This window comes from Bidens hawaiensis, unplaced genomic scaffold (assembly GCF_021521415.1).
Source record: "Bidens hawaiensis isolate Kalapana, Puna unplaced genomic scaffold, B.hawaiensis_p1.1 tig00025388_1, whole genome shotgun sequence".
NCBI lineage: Eukaryota > Viridiplantae > Streptophyta > Magnoliopsida > Asterales > Asteraceae > Bidens > Bidens hawaiensis.
In genome coordinates, this window is record NW_027494058.1 from 336723 (window position 1) to 352156 (window position 15434).

At 33.3% G+C, this 15434-nt stretch overlaps 2 protein-coding genes across 2 annotated transcripts; both read right to left on the minus strand.

The window, feature by feature from the left end:
• Positions 1-4871: 4871 nt before the first annotated feature.
• On the minus strand, positions 4872-6526 carry LOC143571523 (small ribosomal subunit protein uS4y-like). Its single transcript, XM_077056923.1, has 3 exons — positions 6470-6526; positions 5256-5637; positions 4872-5157 (listed from the first exon to the last, which is right to left on the minus strand). Exons 1-3 carry the CDS (start codon positions 6495-6497, stop codon positions 4974-4976), a joined length of 594 nt encoding a protein of 197 aa, XP_076913038.1. The 5' UTR covers positions 6498-6526; the 3' UTR covers positions 4872-4973.
• Positions 6527-10009: 3483 nt separating this feature from the next.
• On the minus strand, positions 10010-10661 carry LOC143571524 (transcription factor TCP19-like; the record flags this gene model as incomplete). Its single annotated transcript, XM_077056924.1, has 1 exon — positions 10010-10661. A coding segment is annotated over one exon (579 nt), but the record flags the coding sequence as incomplete, so codon positions are not given.
• Between the last annotated feature and the right edge of the window lie 4773 nt (positions 10662-15434).

Genomic DNA, 15434 nt, shown 5'->3' on the forward strand with positions numbered 1-15434 from the left:
ATCTGCGTTCAGTACAAGTGGAAGATTAATAAGTCCTCACCGAAGTCGACTTCACCCAAAAACTTTGGAGGCTTTAATGTGTGCTCAAAGTTGGTTGTTGAATGAGATTCGATGTAACGCTATATTGAATATTACATTATTACTCATGTTATTTATCTTCATAATCATGAATATATGTTTATGTTATTACTATTAAATATAGAAACTTGTTCGGAAGAGACCGAGGCATATTGCCGCACCATTGAATATGAAATGGATGTGGAAGAGGTAATAATATTTATAAAATTTACTATTTTTGTAACATAGCTTTTATTCTTTTAACTTGGTTGATTTATTGATAAATATTCTTAATGTAGGTAGGTACTAAAGAAAGTGGCACGACGACTTTGGATGATTTGGTTTGATTTGGTATTTAGATTTGGTCGCAAGTTTGTAGTTTGTGTATTTGGCATGATTTTTCGGCCATGTAGACTTGGTTTTATTTCCTTTGTAACACATTGTTTCAACTTTCATGTGTGTGATGCAGAAGTTTATTTCGATAAATGTTCAGTTATGTGATGAACCAATTTCGGGTCGGGTCGGATCGGTTTCGGGTTTTCGGGTTCGGGGACGGGGCGGGTCGGGGGGGTACAAAAAACCAAACGGGGAATCCCCGAATTAAACCCGACGGGTAATGGGGCGGGTACGGGGATGGTTTTTGGTTTCGGGTTCGGGTTCGGGTTAAGCAAAACCCGCCCCAAACCCGCCCCGTTGCCATTCCTAGTTCAAATTCAAATTTGACTTGTACTCTATAGCAAATTTATTTCATTCTTCAATTGACAAAGTCTATATTTGTAAATAATATTATGGTAATTTAGGTAATAATTATGATATTTTGTATGCATAAAATAATATTCGACTTGATTACTAATTTGGATATTTAGATTAAAATTAATTTGTTAATATGTGGAAATTATGTAAATGAAAACCTAATGACTTGGAAGCCTATGTTTATATGCTAGTTGAAGGTCATGTGGATATCTTGTTTTACTTTAATAGTGTAGTAAGATAAATGGAAATCTAATGCTACAGTAGATTTTGGAAGGTCCAATTAGTGACTGGCATATGGCAGCCACTAAGTTTCTTTATTATTTTTTTTTAATATTTCGAAATTAGTTTATGTATTTATTGATTTGAAACTAACAAAAGTAACATAAATGGAAGCTGCTCTGGTGGTATTGTTGTGTTCTTGCAATATGCAACACCCGAGTTCAAACCTGTTGATGGTCGGGTATATTGTTTTTTTTTTTGTTTTTTTTTGTTTTTTAAAGTAGAAATAGATTTTTGTATTTATAGATTTCATACTAAATCAAGCAACAAAAAAATAAGATGGTGTGGCGGTAAAGTTATTGTAGTGTACTATGTTTTATGTGTGTGTGAACCTTACGACCGTCACGTTATACTATATTTTATGTGTTCTTGAACCTTGCGACCGGCGCAACGTGCCGAGGACAACCTCTAGTTAATTAAAAAACAAATGGCTAAGATTTTTCCTATATGTCCAGAGGGTATGGTAAATACCTAAAATTATGAAACAGATTAGTAATTATTTTTGGTACTTATATTTCGAAATAAAGCATATGATCTCTAACGTAAGTGTGTATAAGGTTTCATTTCTTATCACTTGATCAAGACTTTTGGAGAATGGTTTTTCCACTTTGTAACCTTGAACGTTTTTGGGTGACGAGTTAACAGATAAATTCAGGCCAGATACATCACGTACCGACGTAAGATAAACTAGTAACAATATTATTTTTAAAAACGAGGAGTAAATAATATTATAAACTTTAGGGTACATAAAGGTTATGAAAAAACAAAAGGAAAGAAAGATATGGATGGAAAAATGATTCCCATGTGGGGATGGTTGGTTGACGTCAGTGTTGGTGACTAATGAACGAACCACATGATGTCTACAACGTGTAATATAAAATAGTTGAAGTCTTGTATTCTATTTAAAAGGTTGGCCCATCCATTTTGGAAGCTTTGTGCTACTTGCCTTCTCCTCTCTCAGTCACTTCAATCCTTTAGATCTATATTACAATTTGATTTGGGTTCATTGTATTCATTTCTTTTTTCCTAATATGCACAACCATTTTGATTTGATTTGATTATACTTGGAACTTAATAGATATGTGAGACGTACTATTCAGTAATATAAAAAATTAGAGGTGTTCATTGACTGTTTTAATCAATTGAACTATTCAAAACTAAGCAAGTAGGCTGGTTCATCCACTTTACGAATTATATTATTTGATTCAGTTCATGGTTTGGTTTTAATGATTTAGAATTGGAGTCCACTATTTAACCTGTCCTATATAAGATTCGGAGTGTTCGTTATTCGATTACAATTGAAGAAACTGGTCAAACCAAATTAGATTTACAAATCAACTTCAGTTCATAGATTTTTTTTTTAACCAGATTGATATTTAAATCAAATTCTGAATTCGGTTTTCATATTAAACAAGATATTGTGATTTTCTAACCATTTCTACCTACATTCAAATTCGAATAATATATTTTCAACAAAATTTGCTTATTTGCCAATTTTTGGCATGCAGATTGTCTCTGTCAAAATTTGCTTATTTGCCAAAATTTGCTTATTTGCCAATTGGTATTATATAGAAACCTATAGGTTTGTAGGAATTGGAATGGTTTGTGGGAATTGAAACGGTAAATGACCTAAGCTGGCCAACGAGTTGACCAGATAGCTCAAGAAGTGTCATTTAAACTCTTGAGTTCAACTTTCATAACTTCATAATCAACTCTACAATTGTGATATAACGATATCTGATTCTAATGTTTTTCTAACAAGACCTATTCATTAATATGAGTGATAGGTCATTAACATCCGGTCCCTCACGGTTTGTTTTTTGGTCAGCATGTTATCCATCCATGGATCTCTCATCTGAGCACGTTTAATTGTTCCCATCCACGCCCATATACTCAAAACGTGGAGCATTCCCTATTACCAAATATCTCTCATATAGACAGAATAGAAATCGACTGATGTGCCACATGTCGTGTGGCATATAAATTAACATAGATTCAAATAATTAGAATGCTACACAAACCTTAGAAAGTATATTTCAGGACATTGAATCATCAAATCCATATTCATGCTTGCTACACTTGTTTAAATGTACTCCTAGATATGACAGTTTTGAGAACACAAACATATGCATTAGCAAATTAGCACACGTTTATCAAATTATTCAAAGGTCAAAACGAATTTGTTAACTTAAAATGGCACACCATCGCAATCGATGCCTCCACCACTGCCGCTGCTACTGTCGACATGCATCACTAGCACCCACCACCGCCTACATCGTCACCACAGCCTGCCTCATCGCTGCTGAAGCCACCATCCTAAAGTGTTCATCATGGTCCCTTTTAAATTAAAAAGGTGGAAGTTCATCATTAAAAATCACAGCAAGCAAGATGCATCATCTTACAACAATCTAATAAAAATGAAAGCAAGAGGAATCATCAAACCCAACACCCAAGAAATCAAGGCTGCAATATGACAACGAGGCCCAATATAATGGAATAGTAGGCTAAGCCCACCAACTCCATCATTCTTCATTATTAATTTTGCAAGCTTAGGTCTCATATATGATTTCTTGTAAATTCGTCATGGGGAATGAGCACTCAACTAAACGGGAACGAGTCCAACACTGTTGTTACCACTGGCATCACGTACTGCCTCTATCGTTGTCAATTGTCATTGTTGCCACCTTCACAATGCCGCCTACACCACCGCAATACTTGCCATTGCCATCAATGGGCATAAAAGAATGTATCAGTTGCCTGTAAGCCCATTTTGGATATTATTTCTTTTTAAACTTGTCTTGACACGAGCCCAAAACATCTTTCAACTTGGACCCATTTTGCTCAAAACCCAATTTGACCCAAGCCGGTTTTGACTCACTACCCGTTCTAACTCTACCCACCCGTTTTTACAGGCTTGAGATTTGCGTTTTATACGTTTTATACCCACCCGTTTTTATGCTGACCCTTTCCACAGTTGAACATAGAAACACATAGGACCCCGTGTTCTTCATATGGGAGTCAGAAAGCCCGTGTTCTTCGTATAGGAGTCAGAAAGCCAGGTGGCCGAGTATTTTTGTTGAGTTTTGTGATCAAATGGTTGCCTCTAAAAACGTTAATTTTATGACAATTTAGAGCCGAAGCTATAAAATAGAAAATATTGCTTTGTGTTTAGGTTTGATTTGATTAAACATTTTAAAACTTCTCAGCATTATATAAATCATAATAAAAGAATATATCTAACTTTGGGTTCAACCTACCAAGTAATTGGACCGACACTGTAAACGGCTTGTATAACCTATTAGTTCATATCATCACCAAATGCTAGCAAATAGATTAAAAAGATGAAGTGAAACTACAAAGCAACCCTAGACTTGAAAGTTGAAAAAAGTTTGATGGACAAGGATTTGTGTTCAAAGTTTTAACAAAGCCTTAACTTGCCTTTATGTCTTTGAAAGTAAACTGAGACTGTTCAATCAGTTATAAACACTAAACTTAAATGACAAATAGCTAAATAGTAAATACAATCTTCTATGACCTGCGAACAAAGACATGCTCAATAACAAAGATACTTGTAACTCTCATAATGAATTGCATGCAAAGAGGTATAGACACTAATGACCACTTCTCGAGGTATAGACACTAATGACCACTTCTCAAAACAAAATAAATGAAAAACAAAGATAAATACCAAAAGACAACTGGTTAAAAGATGAGAAAACATGTTGATGTTCTATAAGCATAATATAAGTTTCAAAATAGCACCTCCAAAGCATAAAATTATCAACTAAATCCATGAAAACACATAAAAACCAACAAACACTTAACAAGCCATCAAAAGTTCCTACAAACCGAAATCATGATGACGAAGCCCCAACAAAGTCGGCTCATTCTTCATCATCCTCATCAGCATCACCACCAGCCGCCTTCTTTGCAGCCGCCTTCTGGTTCTTTCGCTTCACCCTTCCTGGTTGACCGCCTCCAAATGGGCTCGTAAGTGAAAAGTCAATGTGCTTCTGTGAATCAACTCTCACCATGAAAGATGGCACATTCACCACCTGCCTTCCAACCCTGTTAACAACAATCAACCGTGACAAGAATCCGGTTAAAAGATTACATTTTTACAATCATCAAGTCTATAAATTTCATTAAGCGGCTAAGATTTCTACCTGATGTGTCTCTGCTTAATGAGAACTCTAGCATGGTGAATTGACTTAGCCATACCAGTCTTGAACACAAGGGTCTGGAGACGACGTTCAAGGAAGTTCTCAACAGTTAGAGCCAACACGTAATCAAGCTTGTTCTGGCTCTCATCCAACAGACCATAACGGTTCATTCTCCTCATAAGAGCTTCACCCTCAAAGATTCTACGCGGGTCCTTTTCCTCAAGAGTCAGAAGCATTCTTGCAGCATTACGGATGCGACTCAAAGCATATTGCACCCTCCAGAGCTCACGCTTGCACCGAAGACCATATTCACCAACAAGTTTTAACTCAGCGTCCAAACGCTCCTTCTCATAAGGACGTCGTGGCTTCTTGAAAGTCTTACCATCTAATAAACATTTTGACAGTTGGTTTTGTTAAATGTTAATCATAATTTCAACAAAAATAAAAAATAATTAACTTTCAGATATGATCGATTAAAAGAAACAATGATCTGTTTTGTATAAATCAAATTATCTTCCTATCTCCAACACATTTTGATAGCAAACAACGATTCAAAATGCAATGTTATTGAAAAAACTCAAAAAATTATAAAGTCATAAGATAAAAAAATATCTAAAACAAAACGAGAAACTTTATCGCATGGTCAATCAATTAACAATATCCGTACATGTATCAAAACCTCTTAACACCTACAACATATTTTGACATAAAGATGTGCTAAAAACTGAAACTTTAATAATATGAAATGAAGCAAATATTATTATATCATAATACAAACAATGCTAAAACAAAATGAAAAACTCTCATTATCAGTTTGTGTAAATCAAATAATCTTACTATCTACAACATATTTGGACATTAATTTATGCTAAAAATGCAACTTTAAAAAATGAAGCACAAATAATCATAACATAATATCCACAAAGCTAAAACAAAATGAGTAACTGCCACATGGTCAAGAATAAGCAGAAACAATTATCAATTTGCAAGAATAATATACAAATGATATCAATAATTATTTTAGGGTTTCGTATACAAAAGTCATGATCCGGATAGCTTAAGCATCAATAAAACCGTAATTTGGTCCGCATTTCAAACCAATAATAACAAAATATAAATGTAGCATCGGTAATCAAAACAAAGCTTGCAGGATCTCGAATTCAAGAATAATCAAGAGATCAACAGAAACAAGTAAAGAGAGAAGGAGATGAAATTACAGTTGCGATAGAAGGGGACGTGAACCATTCTTGCTCAACGTCGATACGGCGGCTGCTTCTGAAGAAGAAGAAGAAAGTAGACGGTGATGATGAAACCCTAATGCGATTTATAACATTAGGGATATGATGATATGGGCAAAATTGTCATATTGCTTTGTTACTTGGGCTGGGCTGGGCTGGGCTGGGCTTCGGAACTAAACTTGGTTACTTCCATTTCTATTTTGGACCTTTTGGTAGCAAGTAGCAACTATCTATAAAACAAATTTAAAAATTAAGTTGTTAAGTTTCGGACCGGCAGGAGGGTTATCCTGAAACAAGTAGTTTAGTAGGAAGAGTATAAATAAATCATAGTCATTAAATCCTGTTAATTAACGGTTGAGATTTAATATTACCAAAAATCGACATAGTTTCCTAGAATTGCTCTTTCACTAGTATAGATCGTATAGTTTCTTAGAATTGCTCTTTCACCATAGTTTGTTCATGCCACATGTCAAATATCTGTTGGTTCTTACCATTCCTGGGAAACTCTTTATTTTATTTGAACCCTACTCTCGGACCGGCTTGTCTATACTAACAACTAAAATGTTTGAGCTTGTCTCATTTATTTAATGAGCTAAAATGTTGAGTTCGAGCCTGGCTTGTTATAAGGTTTAGCAATTTTATTTAATTTTTTGTTCATATATTTATGCTATGGAGTTTTCATCTTAATCACATTTAAAGCGTTCAAATATTTTCGATGGTATTTGATGGTATAAAATTCTTATTATTTTAGCATCAATATGGATTTTGCCTAAGGTGAATCACACCTTTCGGGATTTTCATACTTAATGAGGTTTGCCCTCACCATCTCGAACGGCACATAGATGCACCTCACCTAATGTGTTGCGAAGGCCATATTAAGGACTTTCATCTTCTATAAGGTTTGCCTGCCTCATCCTGAAAGGTAGATACAAGATGGTGAAAGAATTTGTTACATTCGATTGCGTATATCAACCGATATAATTATCGTGTGTCTACATAGAGCATATGACTTTGATTTTTGATAGCCGGGTGAAAGCTTCCTAGGAGGTTATTCGTCCTAAAGTTTTTATCACTAGAGAACTTTTAAACGGTTAAACGTGGCATTCTTCCCTCATCTACAACAAAAACAGCCAAAACTAACTCTTCATCTCGTGCATGATCTCTAGCAACCTTTGTATCAACTCCTTCCGAGCTTAACTTGGAAATTTAAAATGGAGCTCAAAGAAGCCTATCAGTACAATGCAGCCTTATAGTTAGAAATACTGCAATGAGGTCTCTTTCTCGATGAAAAATTTGCCAAGTGCACCTTAGTTGTAAATATAAAAGTTTAGGATAGCTGGGAAGACGAAGCGAGAGAGTGAAAGACCGTCGGATGGATCTCTCTGGGGACTGATGTTGATTTATGAAGGCGAATATCGGATAACTGAAGTTAGGAGGATTGTAGAGTGACAAAGGAGCTCTGGAGGAATGCCGAACGCATTGCAGACATGCCTTTGGATATGGTTTCCGCTGATTGGATTAGTCTTACCATCATCTTCTCTAACCTAGTCAAATTAAGACTAGCATTCATCTCCATAGCCCTTTTTCTTTAACAGTACAGGCCGGCTGGTCGGGGTTGTGTCCTTTCGAGTTCTACCCCTGCTACCACAAAGAGCACTGCCCAGCCACCGCTTGAGGGTACCTCCGCTCCCCGACCGAGCAAAATGGAGAAAATTCGCGGGAAATGAGAGATAAAAAAGGTAAGGTTCTCCTGAGACTCAAGTTCCCCTGCCGAAGCTCCCCGAACCTGAAGTAGAAGTCGAGGGGTTGCTCAGTGAGAAGAAGCATTATCACCCATTATTATATATATACTTACCATTACCAATTTATATATCTTAGATCTTACATCTTATCTTACAATACTAATAAAAGAAAATGTTGAAACTTATGTGTCAAGCCTACATTTTCCTAATTTCTAATCTCTCATCTCATTTATTCTAGCTATTCATGGATCATGGGTCAAAATCATTTTGTCAAACGAGTTATAACATAGTGTGGATTTTATAACATAGTGTCATTTTCATACCTGAAGTTTGACCAACAACGCAACTTTAGCACACTTTTTAAATTTCTTGCAAATCCACACCCGACATTTCGAAAACCATGCTATTTTAGTAATTTTGTTAACCCGTTTGTTTTTCTTTAAGTCTATATTAAATTAATTCATAAGTATTTTGAGAATCACAATTGGAATAACAGACCTTATTTGTCGTTTGATAAATCTCGTGTAATACACGGGTTCAGAAGCTAGTATTATTTATACTTGTAAATATCTTACCATCTATAATATATATAATTGAAAACCCCAAAATCCTAGGTGTTGCGATGTAGTCGCTCCCCCCCTTTTATGGAAGCCACCAGATTGCTTGATTTTTAAATTGAGGCATCTCATTGGTTTAACCCAAATTCATAGGTATAGGTCTTACCAAAACCAGATAGCTTTTAAACGGGTTATAACATCTCATTAAATTAAAAATTAATCTTACCAATTATTTGATAGGAAAATCCTATAAAATAGGGATATACTAAAATTTAATATCCAATCTAAAAATAAAAAGATATTATTTATAATCAATAAACAATTTTAAAGTTAAAAACATAAGCGAGTCATGGGTCACAAAATCCAAATAGCTTTTAAACGGGTTATAACATATCATTTTTTTATGAAACCCTTTCATCATCAAACCCTAAGTATATTATTAATTTTCTTATAATAAAGAAAATTAAATCCAAAAAGTAAATAATAAAAAACGAAAAATGTAAAACAACTATTCTCTCAAGCCATCAGATTACTTTATTTGTAAATGAAGGCTTCTCACGCATTTAACTCGAATTCACGGGTAAAGGTCTCACCAAACCCATATAGCTCTTAAACGGGTTATAACATCTCATTATATTAAAAATTAATCTCATTAAATATTTGATATGAAAATCCTATAAAATACGGATATATTAAAAATTAATATCCTATTTTATTTAAAAAAATATTATTTATAATTAAGAAACAATTTTATAATAAAGAAAATAAATGGGTAATTGGCATCATCAAACCCAGATAGCTTTTAAACCAAATTATAACATATCATTTATTTGTGAAATTATTTCATCATCAAACCTCAAGTATATTAATTATTAACTTTCTTACAATAAATAAAATTAAAATCCAAATATACATATATAAATTTTAAAAACGAATAATGTAAAACAACCTATGTAGTACGAGGGATAAAATCTAGTTATGAAATAAATCCATAACAATTACATTATCAACTACATGATACACCTTTACATGGTTGTAAAAACAAAGATAAGTCGCAAATTCCATTGCTATATATTAGGTAACACTCAAAAGGTTGTCGAAGAACTCGACTTATTTTATATTTTGACCTTAATTAAATGCTTAAACTCTCGAACACCATAAAACCCCAACTCGTGTTCTTTTTTAGTTTTTAGCACAATATAATTAAATAAATGTATTACATTAACTAAACTTTCGAAAACATGTTAAAGCTTAACAAATTTATGTTCAAACATAGATATTCATAAAACACATCTATGTTTGGTGTTGATGATCACAATAATAATCCCCATGACTCATGGCTTTCAAGTGATCAGAACCACCACCGGAAAACGACACACTTGAGCTTAACGCCGCCATCATCCCGTCTGTATCCGCCACCGCACCACCACTAAACTCTTGTCCATGAAAACCCACCGTTTGCGCGCCTAAACCCATTAAATCCCTAAACTCATAACCATTGTTATAATTACTAGCACCCGAAGGCATGTGACTAGTACAAATATCAAACAGATTCTTTTGAAAATACGGATCCATCAAACACGACGTTGGTTCATTTGTACCGTTGCTCAAAAACGATGTCGGTCCGGCTGAGATAGTGGAACTCAGTGAAGTGAAGTTGGCGGGAATTGTTCCTGTGCCGGTGGCCGCAATGACGGAGGGTTCGGCTTGCTGGAGCAGCCACTCGATGGTTTGGCCGTCGGAGCGATGCCCGAGTTCGCGGGTGAGCTGGAAGACTCTGGCTGCGCAGACGGCGGGCATGCGGATGCGGCGGCCGCGGCCATCAACTTTGGTGTGTCGGTCTTTTGTTGATGCTCTCTTTAGTTTAGTCGGTTATTGTGGGTCTGGTAATGTGTTGTTAGGATTAAGTACTTCATTGGATTGGTCTTGAAGAAGTTGGAATTGGTGGTGGTTTGGGTGGCTGAAGTAATCTTGATCATTGCCGTCCATTTATTGTTTGAGGATGGATCTTTGATTTCCTGAAGAATGGGGAAGTGTGGGTTTTTATGATTTTCTCAAAGAGGGTTGGTGTTGGGGTGGGGGTGGGGGGAGGGGGGTTGTTTTGACTAAGGTTTCCTTACGCTAATTTAACTCAAGCTCCTTAATTGTGTTTTTGGGTGAGTTATGTTTGAATTGTTAAAATCAGTATGGACGTTTGATATTTCGTCCCAGGGATACTCACTCAGGTTTGGAGGTGGATCCAAACAATGTTAAAAAAAAGAAGTTAACTAATTTTTATGGGATTTTGATATTTAACAAGACATGGTTGGATTACATTTATTAAAGGAAAAGGAAGGTACTGAAAACTTCATGCAAAGAGTAGTAAAAGGATCCAAACTTCATGCCAAACTGGAATAAAAGATGATATAATGCATGAAGTATTCGTGGGAGTCTCAATCGTGAGTCTCATATAACCCGAAGAAGATGACCTAATGAGAAAATAGAAAATCCAAAGATACTATAGATAATTAGATATTTTTAAAAGCATTTTGGTTATCGATATGTATCATCTTCAGGTTATGCCTTGCAAACACCCATATTCGATCATGGTGCATTATGTATACTAAGAGCATTATCAAGGACAACCATTTGAGGATTGGCAATATAACGTTGCAATAAAAATTGTCACTTGGTAGGATAAAAACATAAATGAATATGGGAGAAAAGAAAAGGAAGAGAAACCGATCATTTTTTTAACAGCAAAGCTTCTGATCCTTTAAAGAAAACTGACAAAATTCCATAATCAATCCCGTGCTACCACAACAAGAAATAGGGATGGTAATGAAACCCGAACCCGATGGGAAAACCAAAACCCGACATAAATGGGAATAGTTTTGAAATTTTTCGCGGGTTTGGGACGGGTACCCGATTACCGACCTGATTACCCGATAACGTAGACCCATTTACCCGATTATATACTTGATGTACCCGATATATCTTATTATATTATACACATACTATATTCCAAATATATTATTTGTCGAAACTTGTTTATATCAATTATTTGATATATTTTACCTTTATGGTAACCATCTTTCTAATCGATTAGTTTTATTATGTCAAAACCCCGGTAGAAACCCAACGGGTTTTGAGCCGCGTATACCCGACGAGTATTTTGTCAAAACCCGATAGAAAACCCGAAACCCGATGGATAATTACCCGATTAAAACCCGATGGGTTTGGGACGAATTTGGGATGGACTTTTATAACCGGGTATGAGTTTAGAAATACCTAAACCCGACCCATTGCCATCCCTAACAAGAAACTCTTATGAGAAACTCTTAGATCATCATCACATTAATGCATTTTAATAACTTGTGTATTTCAGTACATAAAATATATTATTAGGGTATATCATATTGAATTTAATTAATTTGGAGATATGATAGTGCGAACCTTTTAATCTGGGTTGAGTTCTTTTCTTTTTCTTTAGCTTTTCCTTTTCATTTTAGAATCATTAAAGTGTAAATTATTTAAATAATCATCATATGTGTCTTCAAAATAACTAAACATATAGAAAAAATAATATGTTAAAATATGGATCTAAAAGTATATATAATATAAATTTAAAATTAACATCACTTAACCACATTTCACTACCTAAAATCCATCTAAAAAACCACAATTTTAGTTGAAAAACTCTTTCAAATAAAAAAAAATAGATTTATTCAAATTTCAATTGAAAAACTCTTTTAAATTAAAAAAATTGTTACTTTAACAGTATGCGAGGAAACAAATATTTTACATGTCACCCCCCAACCTACGGCGGAATATGCCTGGGTACGACATAATTATATCATAGCTCAAAAGACACAAAAGTAAATACGCGTGTCAATATCTAAATTATTTTTTTCATATAATTCAAGTACGCAAAAACACAAACATTGTCTCGAAATAAATAAATATTACAACTTAAATAAACAAGAACAAAATCCGTCTTTATTAATCATGCAACCTAAAGTCCAATCTACTCTTTAATCTCTTGCTTCATCCAATATAACTACCTGCGTCATGCGTGAAAATATATAGTTTGTCAACATAAAGTTGAGCAAGTAATCACGGTTTTTTAATACATATAATATTGAAAATGTCAATTTCTTGCGATAAATATGAACTACTACAATTAGCAAAACAATAATATAAAATTGTCTTTTTCACTTGAATCACATATATAACGAGCTACTCTGACAGCGTATGATTATACTAATGAGGATGAGGATGAGATACCAACCACCAAAACATAAAATAAACGCATAGTCACATTTGCACGTATAACTAATTGGGCAATATCATAAAACACAAATAATGGAATTGTACTATGAAATAAAGTATTTGAATTGTGAACGCATAACACACCCAAAATATAAAACGGTAAAAAGGGGGATGAGAATTACTTACCTTTAGCGAGTAGATTAGGGAAGGTGAAACGACAATAAACACTTAAAGTGAAAACGGTCGAGCTCCTCGAGATTTTTCATACAAAGTTTCCTAGTTGTTAAATATAATATAAATAAATTTATAAAAGAAATATTAACAAGACTTATAACGAATTTACGATTTAATGGTGTTTTGATTTTGATGATCTGTTAGATTAATTGTTAAAATAAATTTGGAGATTATTATATATATTAATGATTATTTATTATTTAAATCTTGTATAATTATTGTTATCATTAGTATTAATATTATCGCTTTGTATTAATCTTTATGTATATGCATGTATTTATAAATAAATAAACATTATAAATAACTTCTACTAATTAACCATAAGAATTATATATAAAAAGTTTGATAAAAAAGTTATACACATATATATATTTTTAAGGAGATACATTATTTGAACCTTGGTTTATTATTATTATTATTATTATTATTATTATTATTATTATTATTATTATTATTATTATTATATTTAACTAAATAAGATAGGTATTATATAAATCTATTAACGGGGAAGTTACACGAAAAATAATTTTTGATCAATGAACAAGGTTCGGTTCATTTTACCATACGACAAATTTATATACAAGTTTATTGGAATTCTAATTATGTACGATAAAAATACATCTATGTATACATATGAATTTATGTACTTGTATATAATATAGAGGTGTCGGAAAAAGTCCATAATCTAATAACTCGGGGTTTGGTTTGTTAAAAGAAAATAATATTTATTTATTGTTATAAAAGCATAATATTGACAAAATATTATTTTAAAGGTTTAAAGAAAAGTAAAAAGGAAAAACCGGGTTCCAGGGAAACTTGAAGGTTTCGTTTCGTTAAAATAATGTTTCTTTAATATTATAAATGCATAGAATATGAATTAAAAAGTTTAAAAAATAAATTTTGGAAAAACTAGGCCTAGAGGGATTTGAACCCGCGCCTCCAGGCCGGTTCAGAGTTTACAGATATTGCACCTGCCATCCAGGCAGGTGTCTAACTCAGTTACATCACCAAACTAAAACACATAAGTATCTTGATTCAACCATACATATAATCCAACAAACCCTAGATTCTTAATCGCATTATTCAGTCCATGTTAGATTAAATTGATTTAGGATTCTTATTATTGGATCAAAAACGAATTGAATGCATGTTTTAATTACCTATTATGATGACGGATCGAAGGTTAAAGCCCAAAAGTTCCTTAAGGCCTGAGTTTGAAATTGTTAGGGGACTAAACGGCTTTGTTTACTGCAATTGAGTTAGGGTTTTGTTTCGCGAGATTGAGAGGATTGTATGGTAGGATTTAATTGAGTTTTAATCGAGTATTTATAGTGATTTAAGAGCATTTAGTCCGCGGCTCGAATTTTGATAAGTTAACTATCAATTGTTAATCGTCTTCAATATTTAGAGTGTCGGTAGATGCGTTTTTTGATTAACAATTGATTTAGCAAGATCAATTTCGTTTATTATGCCCGAGAATTGAAGAACAAGCGAGAAATGGAGGGTTTGGATGAGCTTGGTGGCGACGGGAGAGGGAAGGAGAAGAAAGAGGGATATTGTTTTTATATTATTTGCAGTTTAGTCTCTAGTCTTTAGAGTTGGATACATAATTGGATCAAAGTTATTTGAAGGGGTTAATCTTGTATATTTTGGATAGTTTAACTATAAATAAATAAAAGAATTAATTAAACAAATGAAATTTTTATAGAATAATTGAAACTAATATTAAATGGGTCGGATTTAGAGTCCGAAATTTAACGAATGTTACACTACAAAAGCTCATGTGCTATTTTAAATAGGGATGTTGCTAAACGTACCACCTCCTCTTTATTTTTATTAAACGTATCCCGTCCTTCAAGTTTCACATTTATACGATTCAAATCTTCTTTTTTTTTTTACTTTTAACCATTTTGTTATATTTTATTATCATTAGTTTAAAAAATGTTTGTTATGCCTTTTTAAATATAGTTATATATATATATATATATATATATATATATAAAATAACTTGTTTTAGTTATTTTAAAACAACCAAAAACGCTTTTTTTATTCTTTAAATCGATTCTTTTTCTTTTATTTTTTTAAATATATTTAAAAATAACTGCAGAGATACTTTACATAAAAAAAAGTAGAAGTAGATTTTAATACATAAAAGAATAT